This window comes from Carcharhinus amblyrhynchos, unplaced genomic scaffold (assembly GCF_965287045.1).
Source record: "Carcharhinus amblyrhynchos unplaced genomic scaffold, sCarAmb.v2.hapA scaffold_514, whole genome shotgun sequence".
Taxonomy (NCBI): Eukaryota; Metazoa; Chordata; class Chondrichthyes; order Carcharhiniformes; family Carcharhinidae; genus Carcharhinus; species Carcharhinus amblyrhynchos.
Genome location: NW_027650254.1, coordinates 4,204 through 24,869, shown reverse-complemented (window position 1 = coordinate 24,869; position 20,666 = coordinate 4,204). Strand labels below are relative to the sequence as shown.

The following is a 20,666-nucleotide window of genomic DNA, read 5'->3' as shown; positions in this document are numbered from 1 at the left end:
CACACACCTAGATCCCTCTGTTCATCCACACTATTCAAAGTCCTCCCGTTAGCCCTATAGTAACAGGTAATGCAGAGATTGTGGAAAAGGAGGAATTAAAACAAGCGCAGATGTGACAGGCAAAGTGGATAGTGGGGATTTTGTAGATGTACTGCATCTGGACTTCCAGAAGACATTTGCTTAGGTGCTGTACAGAAGGTTAATACACGAGGTAAGATGCCAGGGGGTTGGGTGTAATATATTAGTTTAGATAGGGGATTGACTGACGTACAGAAAATAGAGTGGGCAGAAATGTGTCTTTTTCTGGTTGGCAAGCTGTAACACGTGGTGTGCTGCAGGGTTTGGTCCTTAGATCGCAACACTTTACAATCTATATTAATGACTTGGATGTAGGGATAGAAGGTACAATAAACAAATTTGCAGATGACACTAAAATAGGTGGCAGAGCAAGTTGCAATGAGGAAATGGATAATATGGTAGCAAGCCCCCTTTAAGGAACGAGCTCTCGTTGGACGAGGTGACCTACCCATCCAATGAGACGGGAGTGTGCATGGCCTAAAAGGAAGCATGAGCTTGAATCCTGGGTCGTGGGATTTGGAAATGGAGAAAGTACTACTCGTAACACAACACTCTGCGTATAGTTCTCATTTGTAAATAGTTTATAGTATAGTTCCTTATCGACTGGTGATTGTTTGAAATTTCCATTACAACATTGGTAATGAGGGGGGGGGAAAAAATCAGCAAACTATTTCAGAACAGAAGAGTATTGTGTTCCAATTCAAATCAATCTCAGCAATCAGGAAATGATCAGGAAATGGCTATCGTGCCATTTTTTGGTAAGCTTGAACTATTTATTGCAAAAGAAGAAGACTGGGTGCAATACACAGTATATTTACAGCAAACAATTTAGAGGGGTTGGAGAAAGAGAGACTTACCCTGCTCTCAACATACAGTACCCTGATAAATGGGATAATAATTCATGTGGGGTACGGTGCGGCGTTCCGAAAGCCCAGGGATCGCGGAGGGAGCGGCGTTCCGCAAGCCCAGGGATCGCGGAGGGAGCGGCGTTCCGCAAGCCCAGGGATCGCGGAGGGAGCGGCGTTCCGCAAGCCCAGGGATCGCGGAGGGAGCGGCGTTCCGCAAGCCCAGGGATCGCGGAGGGAGCGGCGTTCCGCAAGCCCAGGGATCGCGGAGGGAGCGGCGTTCCGCAAGCCCAGGGATCGCGGAGGGAGCGGCGTTCCGCAAGCCCAGGGATCGCGGAGGGAGCGGCGTTCCGCAAGCCCAGGGATCGCGGAGGGAGCGGCGTTCCGCAAGCCCAGGGATCGCGGAGGGAGCGGCGTTCCGCAAGCCCAGGGATCGCGGAGGGAGCGGCGTTCCGCAAGCCCAGGGATCGCGGAGGGAGCGGCGTTCCGCAAGCCCAGGGATCGCGGAGGGAGCGGCGTTCCGCAAGCCCAGGGATCGCGGAGGGAGCGGCGTTCCGCAAGCCCAGGGATCGCGGAGGGAGCGGCGTTCCGCAAGCCCAGGGATCGCGGAGGGAGCGGCGTTCCGCAAGCCCAGGGATCGCGGAGGGAGCGGCGTTCCGCAAGCCCAGGGATCGCGGAGGGAGCGGCGTTCCGCAAGCCCAGGGATCGCGGAGGGAGCGGCGTTCCGCAAGCCCAGGGATCGCGGAGGGAGCGGCGTTCCGCAAGCCCAGGGATCGCGGAGGGAGCGGCGTTCCGCAAGCCCAGGGATCGCGGAGGGAGCGGCGTTCCGCAAGCCCAGGGATCGCGGAGGGAGCGGCGTTCCGCAAGCCCAGGGATCGCGGAGGGAGCGGCGTTCCGCAAGCCCAGGGATCGCGGAGGGAGCGGCGTTCCGCAAGCCCAGGGATCGCGGAGGGAGCGGCGTTCCGCAAGCCCAGGGATCGCGGAGGGAGCGGCGTTCCGCAAGCCCAGGGATCGCGGAGGGAGCGGCGTTCCGCAAGCCCAGGGATCGCGGAGGGAGCGGCGTTCCGCAAGCCCAGGGATCGCGGAGGGAGCGGCGTTCCGCAAGCCCAGGGATCGCGGAGGGAGCGGCGTTCCGCAAGCGGCATAATGCAGGCCAGGGTTTTGCTGAATCAGCCATTCTCTATTTCTAAATGTTGACAGGCGAGTGAGCAGATGATCTTACATACTGGAGAGACACAGACAACTCTGTAACCCCAGCAGGTTTTCTGTCTTTACAGTCACTGAAATACATAAAGCAGCATGGCGACATCTGCCATGGTGTCCTGCTGACTATGGTCAGGTTTGCTGTGTAATCTCCAAGATGCAGGTCAAGCATTCATATGGAGGTGGTTTTCAGGACAGGGTTGTAGCTGTGGAATGCAAAGCTGACATTCTAGCCTACCACATTTACCACACATTGCAGGGATTAAAGACTGACCATGGAGTTAATGGATGGCGCTTATATCCAATGTTCCTTTGTTGCAATTGCTGGAATATGTGCTGAAGGAGTTCTTTAGCTCCCCTTCACCTAGTTTAAATGTACTGCTCCATATTCCTCTCTGATTGGACTGGCACTTCGAAAGTTCACGCTCGAGGGGGCAATATGCTCCAGCATCATGTCAAGCACTTTTCAACCTTGCCTGCTCCAGATCCAACACATGGAGATGCCTGCATTGGACTGGGATAAACATAGTGAGAAGTCTCACAACTTTAATCTGGTATTGTGAGACTTCTTACCAGATCCAACAGACCTACACGACCCCATAACCAATGGATCAGATCTAAGGTCTGCAGTCCACATCAAGCCATGAATGCTGGTGGACAATTAAACAACTCATTGGAGCAGGAGGATCCACAAATATCCCCATCCTCAAATGATTGAGGTGTCCAGCACATCAGTGCAAAGGACAAGACTGAAGCATTTGCAACAATCTGCAACCAGAAGTAAGTACCAAGTGGATGATCCATCTCGGCCTCCTCCAGAGGACCCCGCATCACAGATTTCAATTCTCAACCAATTTAATTCATCCCACTTGATATCAAGCAGCAGATGGGGACACTAGATACTGCAAAGGCAATGTACCCTGACAGTTCTCCAGAACTTGCCGCATCTCTATCCAAACTGTTCCAGTAAAGTTACAACACTGGCATCTACCCAGCAATATGGAAAATTGCCCAGATATGTCTGTACACAAGAAACAGAGCAAATCCAACCCAGCCAATTACTTCCCCTTCAATCTACTCTCGATCATCAGTGAAGTGACGGAAGGGGTCATCAACTCTGTTCCCGACCTCATTACAGCCTTGGTTCAAACTTGGACAAAAGAACTGAATTCCAGAGGTGAAGTGAGGTGAGAGTGACTGTCCTTGACATCAAGGCAGCATTGGAATGAGTATGGCATCAAGGAGCCCTCGCAAAACTAGAGTCAATGGGAATCAGGGCAATCTCTCCATTGGTTGGAGTCAAACCACAGAAACATGGAATCCCTATAGTGCAGAGAGGCCATTTGGCCCATCAAGTCTGCCCTGTTCCAAAAGAACATCTTTCCTAAGCCCAGCTCCCCACCCTTTCCCCGTAACCCCACACATTTACCATGGCTAATCTTCCTAATCTATACATCTTTTGACACAAAGGAGCAATTTAACGTGGCCAATCTATCTAATCTGCACATCTTTGGAGTGCGGGAGGAAACGGGAACACCCGGAGCAAACCCATGCAGAAATGGGGAGAACATGCAAACTCCACACAGTGGCCCAAGGTTGGAATTGAACCTGGGTCTCTAGCGCTGTGAAGTAGCAGTGATAACCACTATGCCACCGTGCTGCCCGCTATACCTGGCACAGAAAGGTGGCTGTAGTTGCTGAAGGTCAATCATCTTAGGACCTCACTGTAGGAGGTCTTCATGGTAATGTCCAACCATCTTCAGCTGTTTCTTCAATGACCTTCCTTCCATCATAAGGTCAGAATTAGGGATATTCATTGATGATTGCACAATGTTCAGCACATTCACAACTCCTCAGACACTGAAGCAATCCGCATCCAAATGCAGCGATATCCACACTGGACAACATTCAGGATATAGCTGAGCCTCACAAGTACCACGTAAAAGCAAGAATCTAACTATTGCTCCTTGACATTGAATGGAATTACCATTGCTGAATTCCCCACTGTCAACATCCTGAGGGTCACCACTGACAAGAAACTAAACTGGACCAGCCATTATTTCTGGCTACTAGAGCAGGTCAGAGGCTCGGAATCCTGTCGTGAGTAATTCACTCCTGGCTCCCCAGAGCCTGTCCACCACCTACAAGATATAAGTCAGGAGTGTTATGGAATACTCCCCACTTACACCACATGGACTGCAGTGGTTCAAGAAATCAGCTCATTACCTCCTTTTCCAGGGCAATTAGGAATGAGCAACAAATGCTGGCCTAGCCAGCAACGCTCATAAAAACATAAGAAGTAGGAGCAGGGGTAGGCCATCTAGCCCTTCGAGCCTGCCCCGCCATTCAATAAGATCATGGCTGATCTGAAGTGGATGAGTTTCACTTTCCCGCTTTCTCCCCATAACCCTTAATTCCCTTGCCTGTCAAAAACCTATCTACCCATGACTTAAATATATTTAGCGAGGTAGCCTCCACCACTTCAACGGGCAGAGAATTCCAGAGATTCACCATCCTTTGAGTGATGAAGTTCCTCCTCAACTCCAATCTAAACTGCCCCCCCACTTATCTTGAGGCTGTGCCCTCTAGTCTTGCTATCCTTTCTAAGTGGGAAGAATCTCTACCTCTACCCTATCCATCCCTTTCATTATCTTATACGTCTCTATAAGATCCCCCCTCATCCTTCTAAACTCCAACGAGTACAGACCCAGTCTATTTAGTCTCTCTTCATAGTCCAACCCCCTCAACTCCAGTATCAGCCTAGTGAACCTCCTCTGCACTCCCTCCAAGGCCAAAATATCCTTGCGCAAGTGCAGCAACCAAAACTGCACACAGTACTCCAGCTGCGGCCTCACCAGTACCCTGTACAGTTGCAGCAAGACCTCCCTACTTTTATATTCTATCCCCCTCGCTATAAAGGCCAACATTCCATTCGCCTTCTTGATCACCTGCTGCACCTGCAGACTGGGTTTTGTGACTCACGCACAAGGACCCCCAGGTCCCTCTGCACCGTAGCATGCTGCGGTTTTTCACCCTTTAAATAATAATCCCTCCTACTATTATTTCTGCCAAAGTGGATAACCTCACACTTGCTAACATTATACTCCATCTGCCAGGTCCTTGCCCACTCGCTCAGCCTATCCAGATCCCTCTGCAGACTTTCCACACCCTCCACACAACTTTCTTTACCACTCATCTTCGTGTCATCAGCAAATTTTGTCACCCTACACTCAGCCCCGTCCTCCAGATCATCTATATAAATGGTAAATAGCTGAGGCCCCAGCACCGATCCCTGCAGCACTCCTCTAGTCAACAACCACCAATCAGAATAGCACCCATTGATACCAACTCTCTGCTTCCTATTAGACAGCCAATCGTCTATCCACGCTAACACCTTACCCCCAACTCCGTGCACCCTAACCTTCTGTAGCAACCTTTCATGAGGCACCTTATCAAACGCCTTTTGAATATCTAGAAACACCATATCCACCAGCTCCCCTCTGTCTATCGCACTAGTCACATACTCATAGAAATCCAATAAATTTGTCAAACATGACTTCCCCTTAACGAATCCGTGCTGCATCTGCTCTATCAAACCATTTCTTTCTAGGTGCCTCGCTATTTCTTCTTTGATGAAGGATTCAAGCATTTTTCCAACTACAGACGTTAAACTAACCGGCCTATAATTCCCTGCCTTTTGTCTGCTACCTTTTTAAAACAGTGGCGTAACATTAGCCGTTTTCCAATCTACCGGCACTTCCCCGGAATCCAGTGAACTTTGGTAAATAATCACTAAGGCATCCACTATCACCTCTGCCATTTCCTTCAGAACCCTGGGATGCATTCCATCCGGTCCTGGGGACTTGTCCACCTTCAGTCCCATTAGTCTATCAAGCACTACCTCTCTAGTGACAGTAATTGCATTCAGGCCCTCAACTCCTACCATCCTTCTATCTTTAATATCCGGCAGACTATTCGTGTCCTCCTCCGTGAAGACCGAGGCAAAAAACTTATTTAAGGCCTCAGCCATTTCGTCATCTCCCACCACTAAATCCCCCCTCTCATCCTCTAAGGGTCCAACATTCACTCAAGCCAGCCTCCTCTTCTTTATATATTTGTAAAAACGCTTACTGTCCTTTTTCATATTTAGTGCTAGTTTAGCTTCATAGTCTATCCTTCCTTTCTTTATCACCTTCTTAGTCATTCTTTGTTGATTTTTAAACCTTTCCCAATCTTCTAATCGCCCACTACTTTTAGCCACTCTGAACGCATCAGCTTTTAATTTAATACTCTCCTTTATTTCCTTCAATAACCACGGCTGGTTATCCCTTCTCTTACATTACTTCTTTACCATCGGAAAAGATCTCCTTAAAAATCGTCCACTGTTCCTCAGCTGTCCTACCAACCAATCTGCGCCCCCAATCTACATTAGCCAATTCCTCTCTCATCCTATCGTACTCCCCTCTGTTCAAATAGAGGCCACAGGTTCGGGACCCTACTTTCTCATCCTCCATCTGCATCAAAAACTCAACCATACAATGATCGCTCGTCCCAAAAGGATCCCTCACAACAAGATCCCTAATTCTTCCTGCCTCGTTACAAAACACCAGATCTAAGATAGCTCGCTCCCTCGTAGGTTCCGGCACACACTGTTCAAGGAAACTATCCCGACAGCATTCCAAGAATTCTTCCTCGAGCCCACCGCGTCCGACTTGGGTCAACCAATCAATATGCAGATTAAAATCCCCCATAATTATCGCCGTTCCATTCCTGCACGCAGCACTTATTTGCTTGTTTATAGCCCGCCCCACCTCCAAGTTATTATTTGGGGGCCTATAGACCACACCCACCAGCGTCTTCCTCCCCTTGCTGTTCCTTATCTCCACCCACAACAATTTCACGTTCTGCTCTTTGGAGCCTATATCTTCCCTTATTACCGCCCTGATATTATCCTTAATCAGTAGAGCTACCCCACCCCCTTTTTCCTCCCGTCTATCCTTCCTAAACACTTGATACCCCTGGACATTCAGCTCCCAGTCCTTGTCGCCCTGCAATGATGTCTCTGTAATGGCCACCAGATCATATCCATTTATGCTGATCTGCGCCACCAGCTCGTTCACTTTGTTCCGAGTGCTTCATGCATTCAGGTAAAGTGTCTTTATACCAGCCTTTATCTGGACCTTATTTGAAGGAACGCTACCAACCTTTCTCATGCCCCCCTACTTCCGTTATTATGGGGACATCCTCAACATTTTCCTATAGCCGTACCCTCTCTTTTACTTTAGACATTGTAATTTCTCCCACCCCTGAACCCTCCTCCCCCCTAATTAGTTTAAAGCCCTATCTACAGTCCTAGCTATATGATTTGCCAGGACTCTAGTCCCAGCACGGTTCAGACGAAGACCATCCCATCTGAACAGGTCCTATCTGCCCCAATACTGGTGCCAATGCACCATAAATTCAAACCCATTCCTCCCACACCAATCCCTGAGCCACCCATTCATCTCTAATCCTATTTACCTTACGCCCATTTGCATGTGGTTCACGTAGTAATCCAGAGATAACCACCTTGTCGGTTCTGCTTTTTAATTTGATTCCCAGCTTTGCATACTCCCTCTGCAGATCTTTAGTTCCCATTTTGCCTATGTCATTGTCACAACATTCACAAAAGGATAAGAGAAAAACTCCATTTGGAAGGCTGGTGCATCAAGTCCATGAAATGTAAGCAATTTGTCAAGAGTCTGCTGGGACAACTTGGACTGAGAGAAGCAGATGAATCATAGACCATTGAGCCTGCACCAACAACAATCCCTTCCTATCCCCATACCTCCACATATTTACCCTGCTAATCCCCCCAAAACTAGGTAAATGCTAGATAACTAATCAACCTAACCCAGTATACCTTGTTGAAGCACCCATAGATAACACTTTCTCATGTAACGGAAGATTCTCATTCAATAGCAGATTGAAGATCATGATAATGGAGATTCGTCCCTGTATTTGTGAAACAAAAACCTGATCCCATCAGTGACTATTATATTTAAGGAGAGGCAATGATATAATACTATCATTGGACTCGTAATCAAGAGACCCAGGATAATTCTGCAGACTGGGTTTCAAATCCCACCATGGTAGATGATAAAATTTGAATTCAATAAAAAATTGGAATTATAAGTCTAATGATGACCACAAAACCATTGTTGATTGCCTTAAAAACCTATCTGGTTCACTAATGTCCTTGAGTGACCCTTATCTGGTCTGGCCTACATGAACCACAGCAATGTGATTGATTCTTAACTGCCCTCCGAAATGGCCTAGCAAGCCACTCATGTCAAGGCAATGAACGAATAAATTTTTAAAAATTAAATTTGAGATAAGTGCCTGTGATAGGTTTACTGATGCAATGGGGTGCATCCCTCTTTCTGAGCCAAGGGTTCCGGGTTGGAGTCTCACCCAAGGAAAAGGTGGTTCATAATGTGGCCAAACAGGTTGAGTCTCAGTAAATGCTGCCAACACATGCTAATGGCAGGATGAGACATGTGATGGAAAGAAGATTGGAGCCTTTATGGATTTATGAAGAGGAAATCATGCTTGACAAATCTATTAGAATTCTTTGAAAATGTAAATAGTAGAGTTGACAAGGGGGAGAGCCAGTCAATATGGTATATTTAGTCTTTCAGAAAGCGTTTGACAAAATCCGCACAAGAGATTATCGTGCAAGATTAAAGCACATGGGATTGGGAGAAGTGTATTGAGATGGATAGAAAACTGGTTGGCAGAGAGGAAACAAAGAGCAGGAAATAATGAGTGTTTTCAAATTGGCAGGCAGTAACTAGCGGGGTGCCACAGAGATCGGTGCTGGGGCCCCAAATATTCACAACATACATCAATGATTTGGGTGAGGGAACAAAATGTAACATCTCAAAATTTGCAGATGAAACCAAGTTGGGTGGGAGGGTGAACTGTGACGGGGATACAGAGGTCCTTCAGCATGATCTGGACCGGTTGGGTGAGTGGGCAAATCAATGACAGATGCAGTATAAGTTGGAATAAATGAGGTTATTCATTTTGGAAGCAAAAACAAGAAGGCAGATTCTATCTGAATGGCTGTAAATTGGGAGAGGAGAGTGTGCAGTTGGACCTGGGTGTCCTTGTGCACCAGTCACTGAAAGTAAGCACGCAAGTGGAACAGGTGGTAAAAAAAAGGCAAATGGTATGTTGCCTTTCTCGCAAAAGATTTTGAGTACAGGAGCATGGGATGTATTATTGAAATTATGCAGGGCCTTGGTGAGGCCACACCTAGAATATTGTGCGCTGACTATCACGGATTAAGCTGCATCTTTCCAAATAGTCATAAATCCTATCCCTCGGGACCCTTTCCATTAACTTACCGATCACCAAAGTAAGACTAATTGGCCTATAATTACCAGGGTCATTCCTATTTCCTTTCTTGAAGAGAGGAACAACACTTGCCACTTTCCAATCCTCTGGCACAATCCCCGTGGACAGTGAGGACCCAAAGATCAAAGTTAAACGCTCCGCAATATCATCACTTGCCTCCCAAAGTTTCCTAGAATGTATCCCATCTGGCCCAGGGGACTTATCAACTCAGGTTTTTCAAAATTGCTAATACATCTTCCCTCAGAACATTTACTTCCTCCATCCTATCAGCCTGTATCACAATCTCAACCTCAAAAACATGGCTCCTTTCCTTAATGAACACCGAAGTAAAGCATTCATTCAACGCCTCACCTATCTCTTCTGACTCCATGCACAACTTCCCACTACTATCCTCGACTGGCCCTAACCTCACCCTGGTCATTCTTTTAGTTCTCACATAAGAGTTAGAAGCCTTGGGGTTTTCCTTGATCTGACCCGCCAAGGACTTCTCGTGCCCCCTCCTAGCTCTCCTAAGCTCTTCTTTTAAACTCATTCTTAGCTACCTTGTAACCCTCAAGCGACCCAACTGAACCTTGCTTTCTCATCCTTACATATGCTTCCTTTTTCCTCTTGACAAGACATCCAACCTTCTTTGTGAACTATGGTTCCCTCACTCGGCCATTTCCTCCCTGCCTGACAGGGACATACCTATCAAGGACACGCAGTATTTGTTCCTTGAACAAGCTCCACTTTTCATCTGTGTCCATCCCTGACAATTTCTGTTCCCACCTTAATGAACCTAATTCTTGCCTGATCGCATCATAATCACCCCTCCTCCAATTATAAACCTTGCCCTGCCGAATGACCCTATCCCTCTCCATTGCAATAATGAAAGACACTGAACTGTGGTCACTATCTCCAAAGTGCTCTTCCACAAACAAATCTAACACTTGGTCCGGTTCATTACCCAGTACCAAGTCCAATGAGGTCCCATCTCTTGTCGGCTTATCCACACGCTGCACACGCTGTACAAAAAGTGCTCCATCTGAATTATTCGACCTATAAAGGTTCCAATCAACATTTGGAAAGTTAAAATCACCCATGATAACTACCCTGTAACCTCCACACCTATCTATAATCTGCTTTGCTACTTCCTCCTCCACATCTCTATTACTATTTGGGGGCCTATAGAAAACTCCTAACAATGTGATCGCTCCTTTCCTATTTCTAACTTCAGCCCATATTACCTCAGTAGGCTGATGCCCCTCGAAATGCCTTTCAGCAGCCATTAAACTATCCTTGATTAACAATGCTACTTCTCCATCTCTTTTACCACCTTCCCTATTCTTCCTGAAACATCTATACCCCGGAACTGCCAACAACCATTCCTGTCTCTGTTCTAACCATGTCTCCGTCATGGCCACAACATCATAGTCCCATCATAGTTTTATGGTCCTCATCAGACTTTTAATTCCAAATTTTTATTGAATTTAAATTTCACTATCTGCCATGCTGGGATTTGAACCCAGGACCCCAGATCTTGTTCTGGCTCTTTGGGCTACCTATCCAGCGACAATACCACTACAGCACTGCCTCTGCTGTTCAATTTGCATACATTCCAATGTGGGAGACCTAACCAGTAACTTCATAAGACTGCCTGAAATGCCTTACCTGGTAAATCCATTGCTACAGCTCTGTATCCATGTTGCGCAAGCATTTTGAGTGTTCCTAGACTCTCCCAGGTCTTTGAGTTGAAGGACTGTCCATGAAGCAAGAGTATCTCCAAGCTGAACAAACAAAACGATGTAAGGTGTTACTGAAATGTAACATTAGAGGAGCAAGCTTAAATCACCTGTTGGGAGTGCCAATCCCTGGCAGATTGACACACTGGATAGACTCACCCTGGTTGAAATTCCAGAGACCCTGACGCACCCAATCTTTCTCCCTCAGGCCGGGTCTGACAGAAGCAGAGATGAGTGCCCCAGGCTGTACAGACACAGAGTAATTGCAGCAAAGAAGGCAATATTTTTCAGTCAAGTCACCTCTTACTCTTCTATACTTCAATGGACACAACCTAAGCTCTCCAATCTTTCCTCATAAGACAAGCTGCCCATTCCTGGTATTAGTCCAGTAAACCTCCTCTGAACTGCTTCTAACACATTTACATCTTTCATTTAATAAGGAGCCCAATACTGTGCACAATACTCTACTGTGGCCCCACCAATGCCCTGTAAAACTGAAGCATAAACTCTGCTTTTGTATTAATTTACTTTTGGCACACGGTCCTTTTAAATTGTTTGGTAGGACTGCCTTGTGTGTGTCCTGCCTTGTGTGTGTCCTGCCCAGGAACTTACAAGTTACCTTACAACTGCACAGGGATTGTTGGTCACAAGAGACATTGGAGTGCAGTGATATATTCCAGTGGAAGATCTGTGTTGAGAATCGCAGGAGGATTTTAGCTTATATGAGAATCGGGGTGAGTGGCAGCAGTAGATGGAGGAAGGGGAGGTGAGGATCAGAGTGCTCTGAATACAAACATAACAGTTACTGCTGATGGAAGTGAACTAAGTGTGGGGATGCTGTGAATGGAGAATGCTGGACAAGGCAAAGTGAGATCTCAGCATATCCTGAAGTTTGTTGAGCTGACTAAGTCATCATCGAAGCTTCTGTGATAGCAGTATTCCTCATGCTCTGTTCCTGTGACAATGCCAAACATGCCTTCTTCATGACGGCAGCAAGGTTTCTTTTTCTGTTGCTGGGAAACACAATCTTCCTCCTTAGCCTAAACTGCACCAAAAAACACTCAGCGAAGGCTTTGTAAACCAAGGGGCAGCCTTCGTTCTCCTTCCTGCCATCTCTAGGTTCTCATTTCACCGCATAATCCTCTCAGCTCCATCACCCACTCATCTCTCAACTGGATCTTTGAATAGTCAGGTGAAATTGCACCAGGTCACTTTTTATGCCACAGTCATGTCAGTGGAAATACAAAACAGAGAAGTAAAATGATAAGGAGAGATTCATGTCGAAATCATACACATTCAGCTATGTGGCACACTTGTGCCCGCTTGCTCAAGTTTAACTCTAAATGCAGCACCTATCGTGACCTTGTTCAAGAAGAAGCCAGAAGGAGAGATAAACTGGCAGAGACACCACTCACCCAAGGGCAAAGATTGAGCATAGAATCCCTCCAGTGCAGAAGGAGGCTATTTGGTTCATTGAGTCTGAACCAACAACAATCCCACCCAGGTCCTATCCCCATAGAACATAGAACACTACAGCACAAACAGGCCCTTCAGCCCACAAGTTGCATATCGCTACCTATAGGCCTATTTATAACCCTCAATCCCATTAAATCCCATGTACTCACCCAGAAGTCTCTTAAAAGACCCCAACGAGTTTGCCTCCACCACCACGACTGCAGCCAATTCCACTCACCCACCACCCTCTGAGTGAAAAACCTACCCCTGACATCTCCTCTGTACATACTCCCCAACATCTTAAACCTGTGTCCTCTCGTAGCGACCACTTCAGCCCTGGGAAAAAGCCTCTGAGAATCCACCCGATTTATACCTCTCAACATCTTATAAACCTCTATCAGGTCACCTCTCATCCTTCATCTCTCCAGGGAGAAAAGACCGAGCTCCCTCAACCTATCCTCATAAGGCATGCCACCCAATCCAGGCAACTTCCTTATAAATCTCCTCTGCACCCTTTCAATAGCTTCCACATCCTTCTTGTAATGAGGCAACCAGAACTGCGCACAGTACTCCATAACCCCACATATTTACCCTGCTGATCCCCCTGACACTGAGGTGCAATTTCCCATGGCCAATCCAACTAACCTGTGTATCTTTGGAGTGTGGGAGGAAAATGGAGCTCTAGGAGGAAACCCACACAGATACAGGGAGAATGTGCAAATACCACACAAACAAACAGTCATCCAAGGTTGGAATCGAATCTGGGTTCCTGATGCTGTGAGATAACAGTGCTAATCACTGTGCCACCATGCTGCCAGGTAAAGTTTCAAACCTAATCTTTGTGCTCAAAATCAAAAGAAGCAAGTGTGATAAGAAAATACCATGTACAAAGACAATGTAAGCAATTGTGGTTCTACAAATGAGGCTGTAGGTCGATAGTAACAGTACCTGTATAAATGTCTATGTGCTGCAGACTCTAATTGGAGATTAAATGCACCCATTTACCTTGGCTGCTGGCTTTCTCCACCTTTCTCTGGAGGTAATGATTCACGGTAAAAAACCTCTGAGGATGCTGATTTTGGGGTTTTCTGCACAGTGACATTGACTGAGTGCTCGTCAATGTTCGCCATGTTGAATTCCTGATCTGGCCCTGAGGTGTGGGTAAGGTAATAGTAGGCCACAAGTGTGGCACCAACAACAAACAGGAAAGCCAGCAATTTGAATCGATGAAAGGAACAGGGGTGCATAGTTTTCCTCAGCATCAAGAAATCTGGAATTACAACAAAGGAACATCAAAACTCAATAACACAGATACAGCATTTTCTTTAATAGCCACATCTTCTCAACATTAAAGTACCAATCATACACAAGGATTGGTGAAACAATAATGTGGATTCCTTATTTGAAGACTAAATGCAGATAGTATTCATTGAAGTTAAGTATAATCTTGACTTCTAGCCTTGCTAATTGTGCACTGCCTCCAAGTCATGGCACTGTCAATATAATTGACAATTGTTTAAGATACATCTCAAAGGCCAAATGGCCTCCTTCTGCAGTGTGGGGATTCTATGATATGACATAAAGTTAAAGTTTAGTTATTAGTCCCAAGTAGGCTTACACAAACATTGCAATGAAGTTACTTTGAAAATCCACACACATCCTTTTACCCCTCACACTGTCAGATATAGCCCCATCTTTAAATAATGGGTCCATTCTATCTTACACTGCTCTGCAAATAAATCCTAATCACACTACATCCTTGCAATTATTTTATATTGTTCTGAGTAACCAAGGACTGGAACTCAATCCAGTTCAAGTAGCAAGAAAACAATATTAGAAAAATATTGGCACGAAAGACTTACAAATCCCCCAACCTGATGGATTTTAAAAGAAGTGTGACAGAGCAATGAGAAATCTTTGAGTCAATTACAGGAAGCCAACACACATCTGTCAATATTTTGAGGAAGTAACTAAAGTTTTAGTCAGGTGGAACATCTGTAGATGCATGGACTTCCCGATACATTCAACAAAGCTTCAAATTGGAGAATGTTTGTTGTAAATAATGTTCATGGATTTGGAGGCAAATTATTGCCCAGATTAGGTATATGCTTCAGAGGTTGAAGACATTGCATTGGAGTAGGGATAAGGATCTGTGCCACAGTCTTAACTTGCTACTCCCATCTATCTGTATAAATACAAAAACTCTATGATGCATTACTCTGTACACCAAATTTAGCACACTACATCTTTGCTAGTATTTTATATCTTTCAATTGCTGGGTGTCTCATAAATCTGCTTGGCCCATCTCCAAATTCCTCAGCACAGCTCCTGAATGAATCTGTCACGTGGTACTGACTTTTCTATATCAGCACAGAACGAAAATCATGGGAAGAAGTTTCTTAAAAGGCACAGCAGGCTTATCAATATGCAATATTCCCATTTAATAGATGTTGCTGGATATTTCAGCGATCTCAATAGGAGTGTATGAGACAAGTTTTTTTTACACAGAGGCTGCTGGGGGAGGTAGTGGAAGTGGATTCGGTAATGACTTTTAAGGGGCGTCTTGACAAATACATGAATAGGATAAGAATAGAGGAATATGGTCCCGGGGAGGGTAGGGGGTTTTAGTTCAGTCAAGCAGTATGGATGGTGCAGGCTTGGAGGGCCAAAGGGCCTGTTCCTGTGCTACAATTTTTCTTTGTTGCCCGTGTGGGAGATGTTCCTCCGGGAGCGGCGGGGAGGGGGGAGGGGAGTAGCGGGTGCTGGGGCGGCAGGGGAGGGGAGGGGAGGGTGGCTACGGCAGCAGGGAACAGGAAGCTCCTGTTCCACAGCATTAGCCTTACCTGCATGTTACAGCCCTGCCCCCAGTCACCGTGACAACGGGCGCTCCATCTCCGATTGGTGAAGCGCTGACACGTGAAACGCGTCATCCAGCGCCAGGGTCTGTGGACAGCACTCAGGACGTGCCTCCTGATTGGTCGCGGCTTCGGTAACGCTTTCATGTTGCCGGCGGCGGGGCCTAAGTCTGCCGGCGCAGTACGTCACCGGACACGCAGACGTGATGACGTAGCAGGGTGAAGCTAGGGCCTCTCTGAGTCGGGCTCCTGGTGTGGGTGCGGGACTGGGAGTCGCAGCCCTGAGGCTCTACCAATGTGCCAGGGGGCCCTGGGCTCTCCCATTGCGCTCAGCAGCTCTCCTGCTGGCCCAGCCCCGGCTGCAGTGCACTGAGTCCGGTAGGTAGCAGCTCAGCACCATCCTGTCCATGCAGCACACAGCCTTCTGAGCGGCAGGGCGGAGCTCAATCCCTGACCACTCGCTGACCCATGACACTCTGCTGACCTCTGACCCCTCTGACCCATGACACCTTGCTGACCTCTGACCCCTCCTTGACCCATGATACCTGCTGACCTCTGACCCCTTGCTGACCATTGGACTCCTGCTGACCTCGGACTGCTTGCTGGGTAGTCACTGACCTCTGCCCCCTCTCTGGCCCTTGACCACTCTGACCCCTGACAGCTCACTGACTGCCTGACCATTTGCTGACCCCGTTGTTGACCTGTTGATATAGTCTCCAACTACCTCTAACATGGTCCTGAAGCATTGACCCTGTTACCTGTGGGTTTCTCAGCTTGACCCTGATATCCCCACTCATGTTTTCAAAGAACAAACAAACGACAATACAGCACAGGAACAGGCCCTTCAGTCCTCCCAGCCTGCACTGATCATGTGTTCCTAACTTGACCATCCGTTTGTATCCCTCTATTCCCAGTCTGTTCATGTGGCTATCTAGATAAATCTTAAATGATCCTAGCGTGTCTGCCTCAACCATCTTGCTTGGTAGTGCATTCCAGGCCCCCACCAACTTTAAATTATTAAAAATTTAATAATTTAAAAAATTATTTTAAGAAAATTTCAGTCGCTCTTGAAGGTTGTTTGCGTTATCAATGCCCAGTTGATGCTGTACTTTGTGCTGTCAATGCTGTAGTGTCTGCCCCTGTATCTATATGTCTGTCACAACATTATGGCAAGATCTAATGCTGTATCAGTTTTAGGCTTAAAACAGCTGCTCACATCTGTCCAGCAGAATATCCCCACTCTGTTTCATGTTTGGGTGGTGGAGTAGGTTGCGAGGGGTTTATGGAGATCCTGGAGGGAGGTTACAGACCAGGTGGTGGGTGGATTTGAGGAGATCATTTGAGCACTGATCAGAGACTAGAAACCTCCATCCCTGTGGTGGTGCAGGGCTGGGTAGGATACACTGCAGATGGGAGTACAGTGTTGTGTACTTGAGGAGGATCTTGAATTAGTGCACTGACAGGGTGATGAATGATGGGTGCAGACAGATGTGCTGTATTTAGTTGCAGTTGTTTGGTGAAGCCTGGAGAAGGTGAGGTTAGGATGAATCAGAGATGTCTTGTGTAAGCAGCTCTTCTGCTTCAGTACCATGCTCTTGGAGGCTGTTGTTGACCATGGATTCTTCCATGATTATGCATGGTAAAGTACTGTATTGTTTGCCATTTCCTTCTGCTTTATTGCTGACCAGGAACCTCTTCCACTCTCAACTGCCTGCATTCAGGCATAGTGGAAGGATTTCCAGATATGAACACACATTCCAAGAGTCATGGAGTGGGATTTGAATCTGGAGTTGTCAAGAGGCAGGAGCGCTATCCACTGCACCACGAAACCTCCTACCCCGAATACAGGCAATAGCTGGATGGAAGTAAGTGGTCTTTGTAATGGACGGGGTGTGGGAATTGAAACTGTGTTCAGGAGTAAGCACAACATAGGGAAAAGCAAAACAGAATATTATTTAAAAGACATTAAACTTTTAAATTTTGATGTTCAGAAAGTGGGACACTGAATGTTAGCATGTGGGGGTATAGCAAGCAATTCAGAAAGCAAATAACATCTTGACTTTTAATGTGGGGAGATTGGAGTATAGGAATAAAGAAAACCAGTTACAGTTGAACAGATTTTTTGAGGTTCCACATCTGGAACATTGTACAATTTTGGCCTCCATATTTAAGGAAGGATATATGTTCATTGGAGGTGGTATAGTGAAGGTTCACTAGATTGGTCCCTTGGATGAGGAGACTGTCCTATGATGAGGCTGAGTAAACTGGACTGATACTCTGGAGTTTAGAAGAATGAGAGGTGATATCATTGATACACGTGAGATTCTAAGGGGGTTTGACAGGGTAGGCATGAAGAGATTGTTTTCTCTGTTCGGAGAATCTAAATCACGGAGGCTCAGTCTCAGAGGGCCAATCATTTAAGATTGAGACCAGGAGACATGTCTTCACTCAAAGGATTGTGAATCTTTGGAATTTTCTATCCCAGAGGGTTGTGGATGCTCCATTGTTGGATATATTTAAGGCTGGGACTGAAAGACTTTTGCTCTGTCAGGGAATTAAGGATTTGGGGAGTGGATGGGACAATGAAGTTGAAACCTGAGATCAGCTATGGTTGGATTGAATGATGGAGCAGGCTTGATGGGCTGCTCCTGCTCCTATTTCCTCTGCCCTTGTGCGCCAGCCTGAACTGAGAGTGAGGCAGGTGAGAATGGGTTTCAGGTACAAAGTTTCCTGGAGGAGCTTTGGTTTTCTAATGTTTCATCTCCAGAAAATTCTGGCTTGGTGTTGTGGAATCGAGGATGGTGTTTGGGGCAATGGATAGATGCCTATGCCATATTTACAGAAGCTGACACAATAATTGAGATGTAGCATACAGTCATCATCTTGTTCCTCCAGCCAGCACTTTATGACCCTGATGTAACATTGCTCAAAGCACTCTCCTGTTTGAACCCTGCATGTTAACTGGACATGAACTAAACTCTGAGTGACAGTACTGATCATCTTGCTGTTATTCATGTCATGTAGAAGTTGCTGCTAGTTTTACTGCTATTATAATTTGCTGCGAGCAGAGCAACTGGTTTGAAGCCTATTTCACTGCTTGTAGACATGAATTAGAATGGCTGCAAGATTTATTACAAGTAAATTATTGCTGCTTTCATTGCTGCCTGTGCTGTTATTGTTTTAATTGCTTCAAATTGAGGTTTTAGTGCTACATGTGAAGGTAAATGATTTCTGATCTTTCAGCATTCACTCTTGTGTTTGATCTGTGAATGTGTGATTTTGGTTTCAGTTTTTGAGTGCAGAAAGCTAAAACCTGCACACACCTTCTTCCTGTGGTTGTCACAAGGTAAAATAGATCATTTTTTTTTCCAGAGATCTTAAACACTGAGGTTCTCATTAAGTCAAAGCTTGTCCTGATGAATAATTGGGTGGTTTTGCTGTAGACTGAGCAGGACTGTGTAAATATTGAGCAAAATCAACAAAGTCTTCCAGCCTTATTTTCGAAGCGATGCTTTTGGAAAGATCAAACTGACTAATTGAGCTCTTTACTTGAAGTAAAAGATTGCAGTTACATTGGCTTATCGACCAGTGTGCATTGTCATGGTATTGTATTTGAAATGTCAGCAATGCTGGGAGATCAGAAATATTTAACCTAACACAATCTATCATTTTGTATTTAAATATGCATGAAGGGTAATGTTTGCTTTTTTTTCTTTTATGTCAGATGAGTATGATGTGACATTGACAGGTACGTGCATGCTGAAACCTAACAATGACTGAACAACTATGCAGAAACTAGATCACCAAGTGAACCAATTATTTAAAAAGACTTGTGCCATTATATATATACCTAATCAGTAAATATAAAAATTAGAAATCAAAAGAGAGTGCTTCATGGAGCAGACTAATAATGACCCTTCACTTAATGACCTAGACAACAGTACCAGACCCGCAGATGCTGAATGCAGGAGGCCAAGTGAATCCGAACACTCCTTATCCAAGATAACACAGAATGCTTTGGAAAACTTTGGCTCCCTCAGCCAGGGATTAAAGCAGCTCTTTCACCACCAACGCCGCCGATCTTCTGTGTCTCGTCAAGATGTTCTCCATACTCAGGCTGACCAGGACTTCCCGAGTCTGGACAGGTCCACTATGGCTGCTGAGCTGGACTGGCCTGCCCCAGCCCATCACTCTCCTGCTCAGTCCACTACTACTCTCAACAGGGTCCTGCAGCAGATTCGAGTGGCTCCCATGATGAAACGGGGCACTAGCCTGCATGGCCGAAGAAGCAAGTTGGACCTGCCCAGGGGAAGCCCGCAAATATTCCGCAAGTCGTCTTCAGATGGTTTCAGTGGTTTCCTGCTACACTCCAGACCTCGGTCCTCCTCGACCACCGACGCACCAAACTCCTTGTTGTTTCTGGAGCCGCTAACCTTGAGTCCTCATTCGGGAGATGAGCTGGATCGGGTAATGGTTTTTTTCTTTTTTAACATGTAAGTCCCTGTACTGTTGGAGGTGCTGGGCAGGTTGTTGCATATTAAAGTCCTTTGTAAGGCAGACTTTGCAAACTCCTCATGTTTTGCGTAGCTGAATTGGTTGGAGTTGAGTTGTTTACAGCAATCTCTGCACAGGCTATTTACTGGAGTTTGTGTCGATTTGTGTCCAATTTGTTGTTCCCGATGATGAACATTCCACCAAATACAATTCCCTAAAGGTTTTCCTTTACTGCTGGGAAGTGGTAAATGCCTACTTAATTGAGTTACTGAACTTGATGCTGTGTGAAGGAGCTGAGTTGGCCAAGGTTTTAACGCAAGCGTTACAGTGAAGATCTAATGATGAATCTCAATGAACAAGTTGTACATTTTAGTGGAATACTGAGTATAGATTAGGGATATTGAGACAATAAGGAAGTATTGACACTCTATACTGCCTGGTATGAGCAAATATGGGGAAAGGTGTGGAGATTGGGTGGCTTCTGTGGGAGGATGTTCTGAGGAGTTTCGATCCTGTTTAATATTGTGACGAGAAGGTACAGAACAGGGCCTCTAGTGATGAAATGGCCTAGAGCCAGAAGCAGGGAGTATGTGTCCATGGTTAAATGAACAATT

At 46.1% G+C, this 20,666-nt stretch overlaps 2 protein-coding genes across 4 annotated transcripts in view; one reads left to right on the top strand and one right to left on the bottom strand.

The window, feature by feature from the left end:
• abhd14a (abhydrolase domain containing 14A) overlaps positions 1-15,364 on the bottom strand; it is a 29,064-nt gene extending 13,700 nt beyond the window's left edge. Inside the window, exons 1-3 of one of the 3 annotated variants that reach the window (XM_080184003.1) lie at positions 15,060-15,364; positions 13,709-13,973; positions 11,178-11,293 (exon numbers count right to left, since the gene is read on the bottom strand). In XM_080184003.1, the coding sequence (XP_080040129.1) occupies positions 11,178-11,293; positions 13,709-13,965 (373 nt within the window). In that variant the 5' untranslated portion in view covers positions 13,966-13,973; positions 15,060-15,364. The other 2 variants (XM_080184002.1, XM_080184004.1) reach the window with 2 other exon arrangements.
• Positions 15,365-15,703: 339 nt separating this feature from the next.
• LOC145339524 (transmembrane and coiled-coil domains protein 1-like) lies at positions 15,704-20,025 on the top strand (the record flags this gene model as incomplete). Its single annotated transcript, XM_080184005.1, has 4 exons — positions 15,704-15,739; positions 15,777-15,936; positions 19,283-19,306; positions 19,493-20,025. Coding segments are annotated over exons 1-4 (753 nt in total), but the record flags the coding sequence as incomplete, so codon positions are not given.
• Between the last annotated feature and the right edge of the window lie 641 nt (positions 20,026-20,666).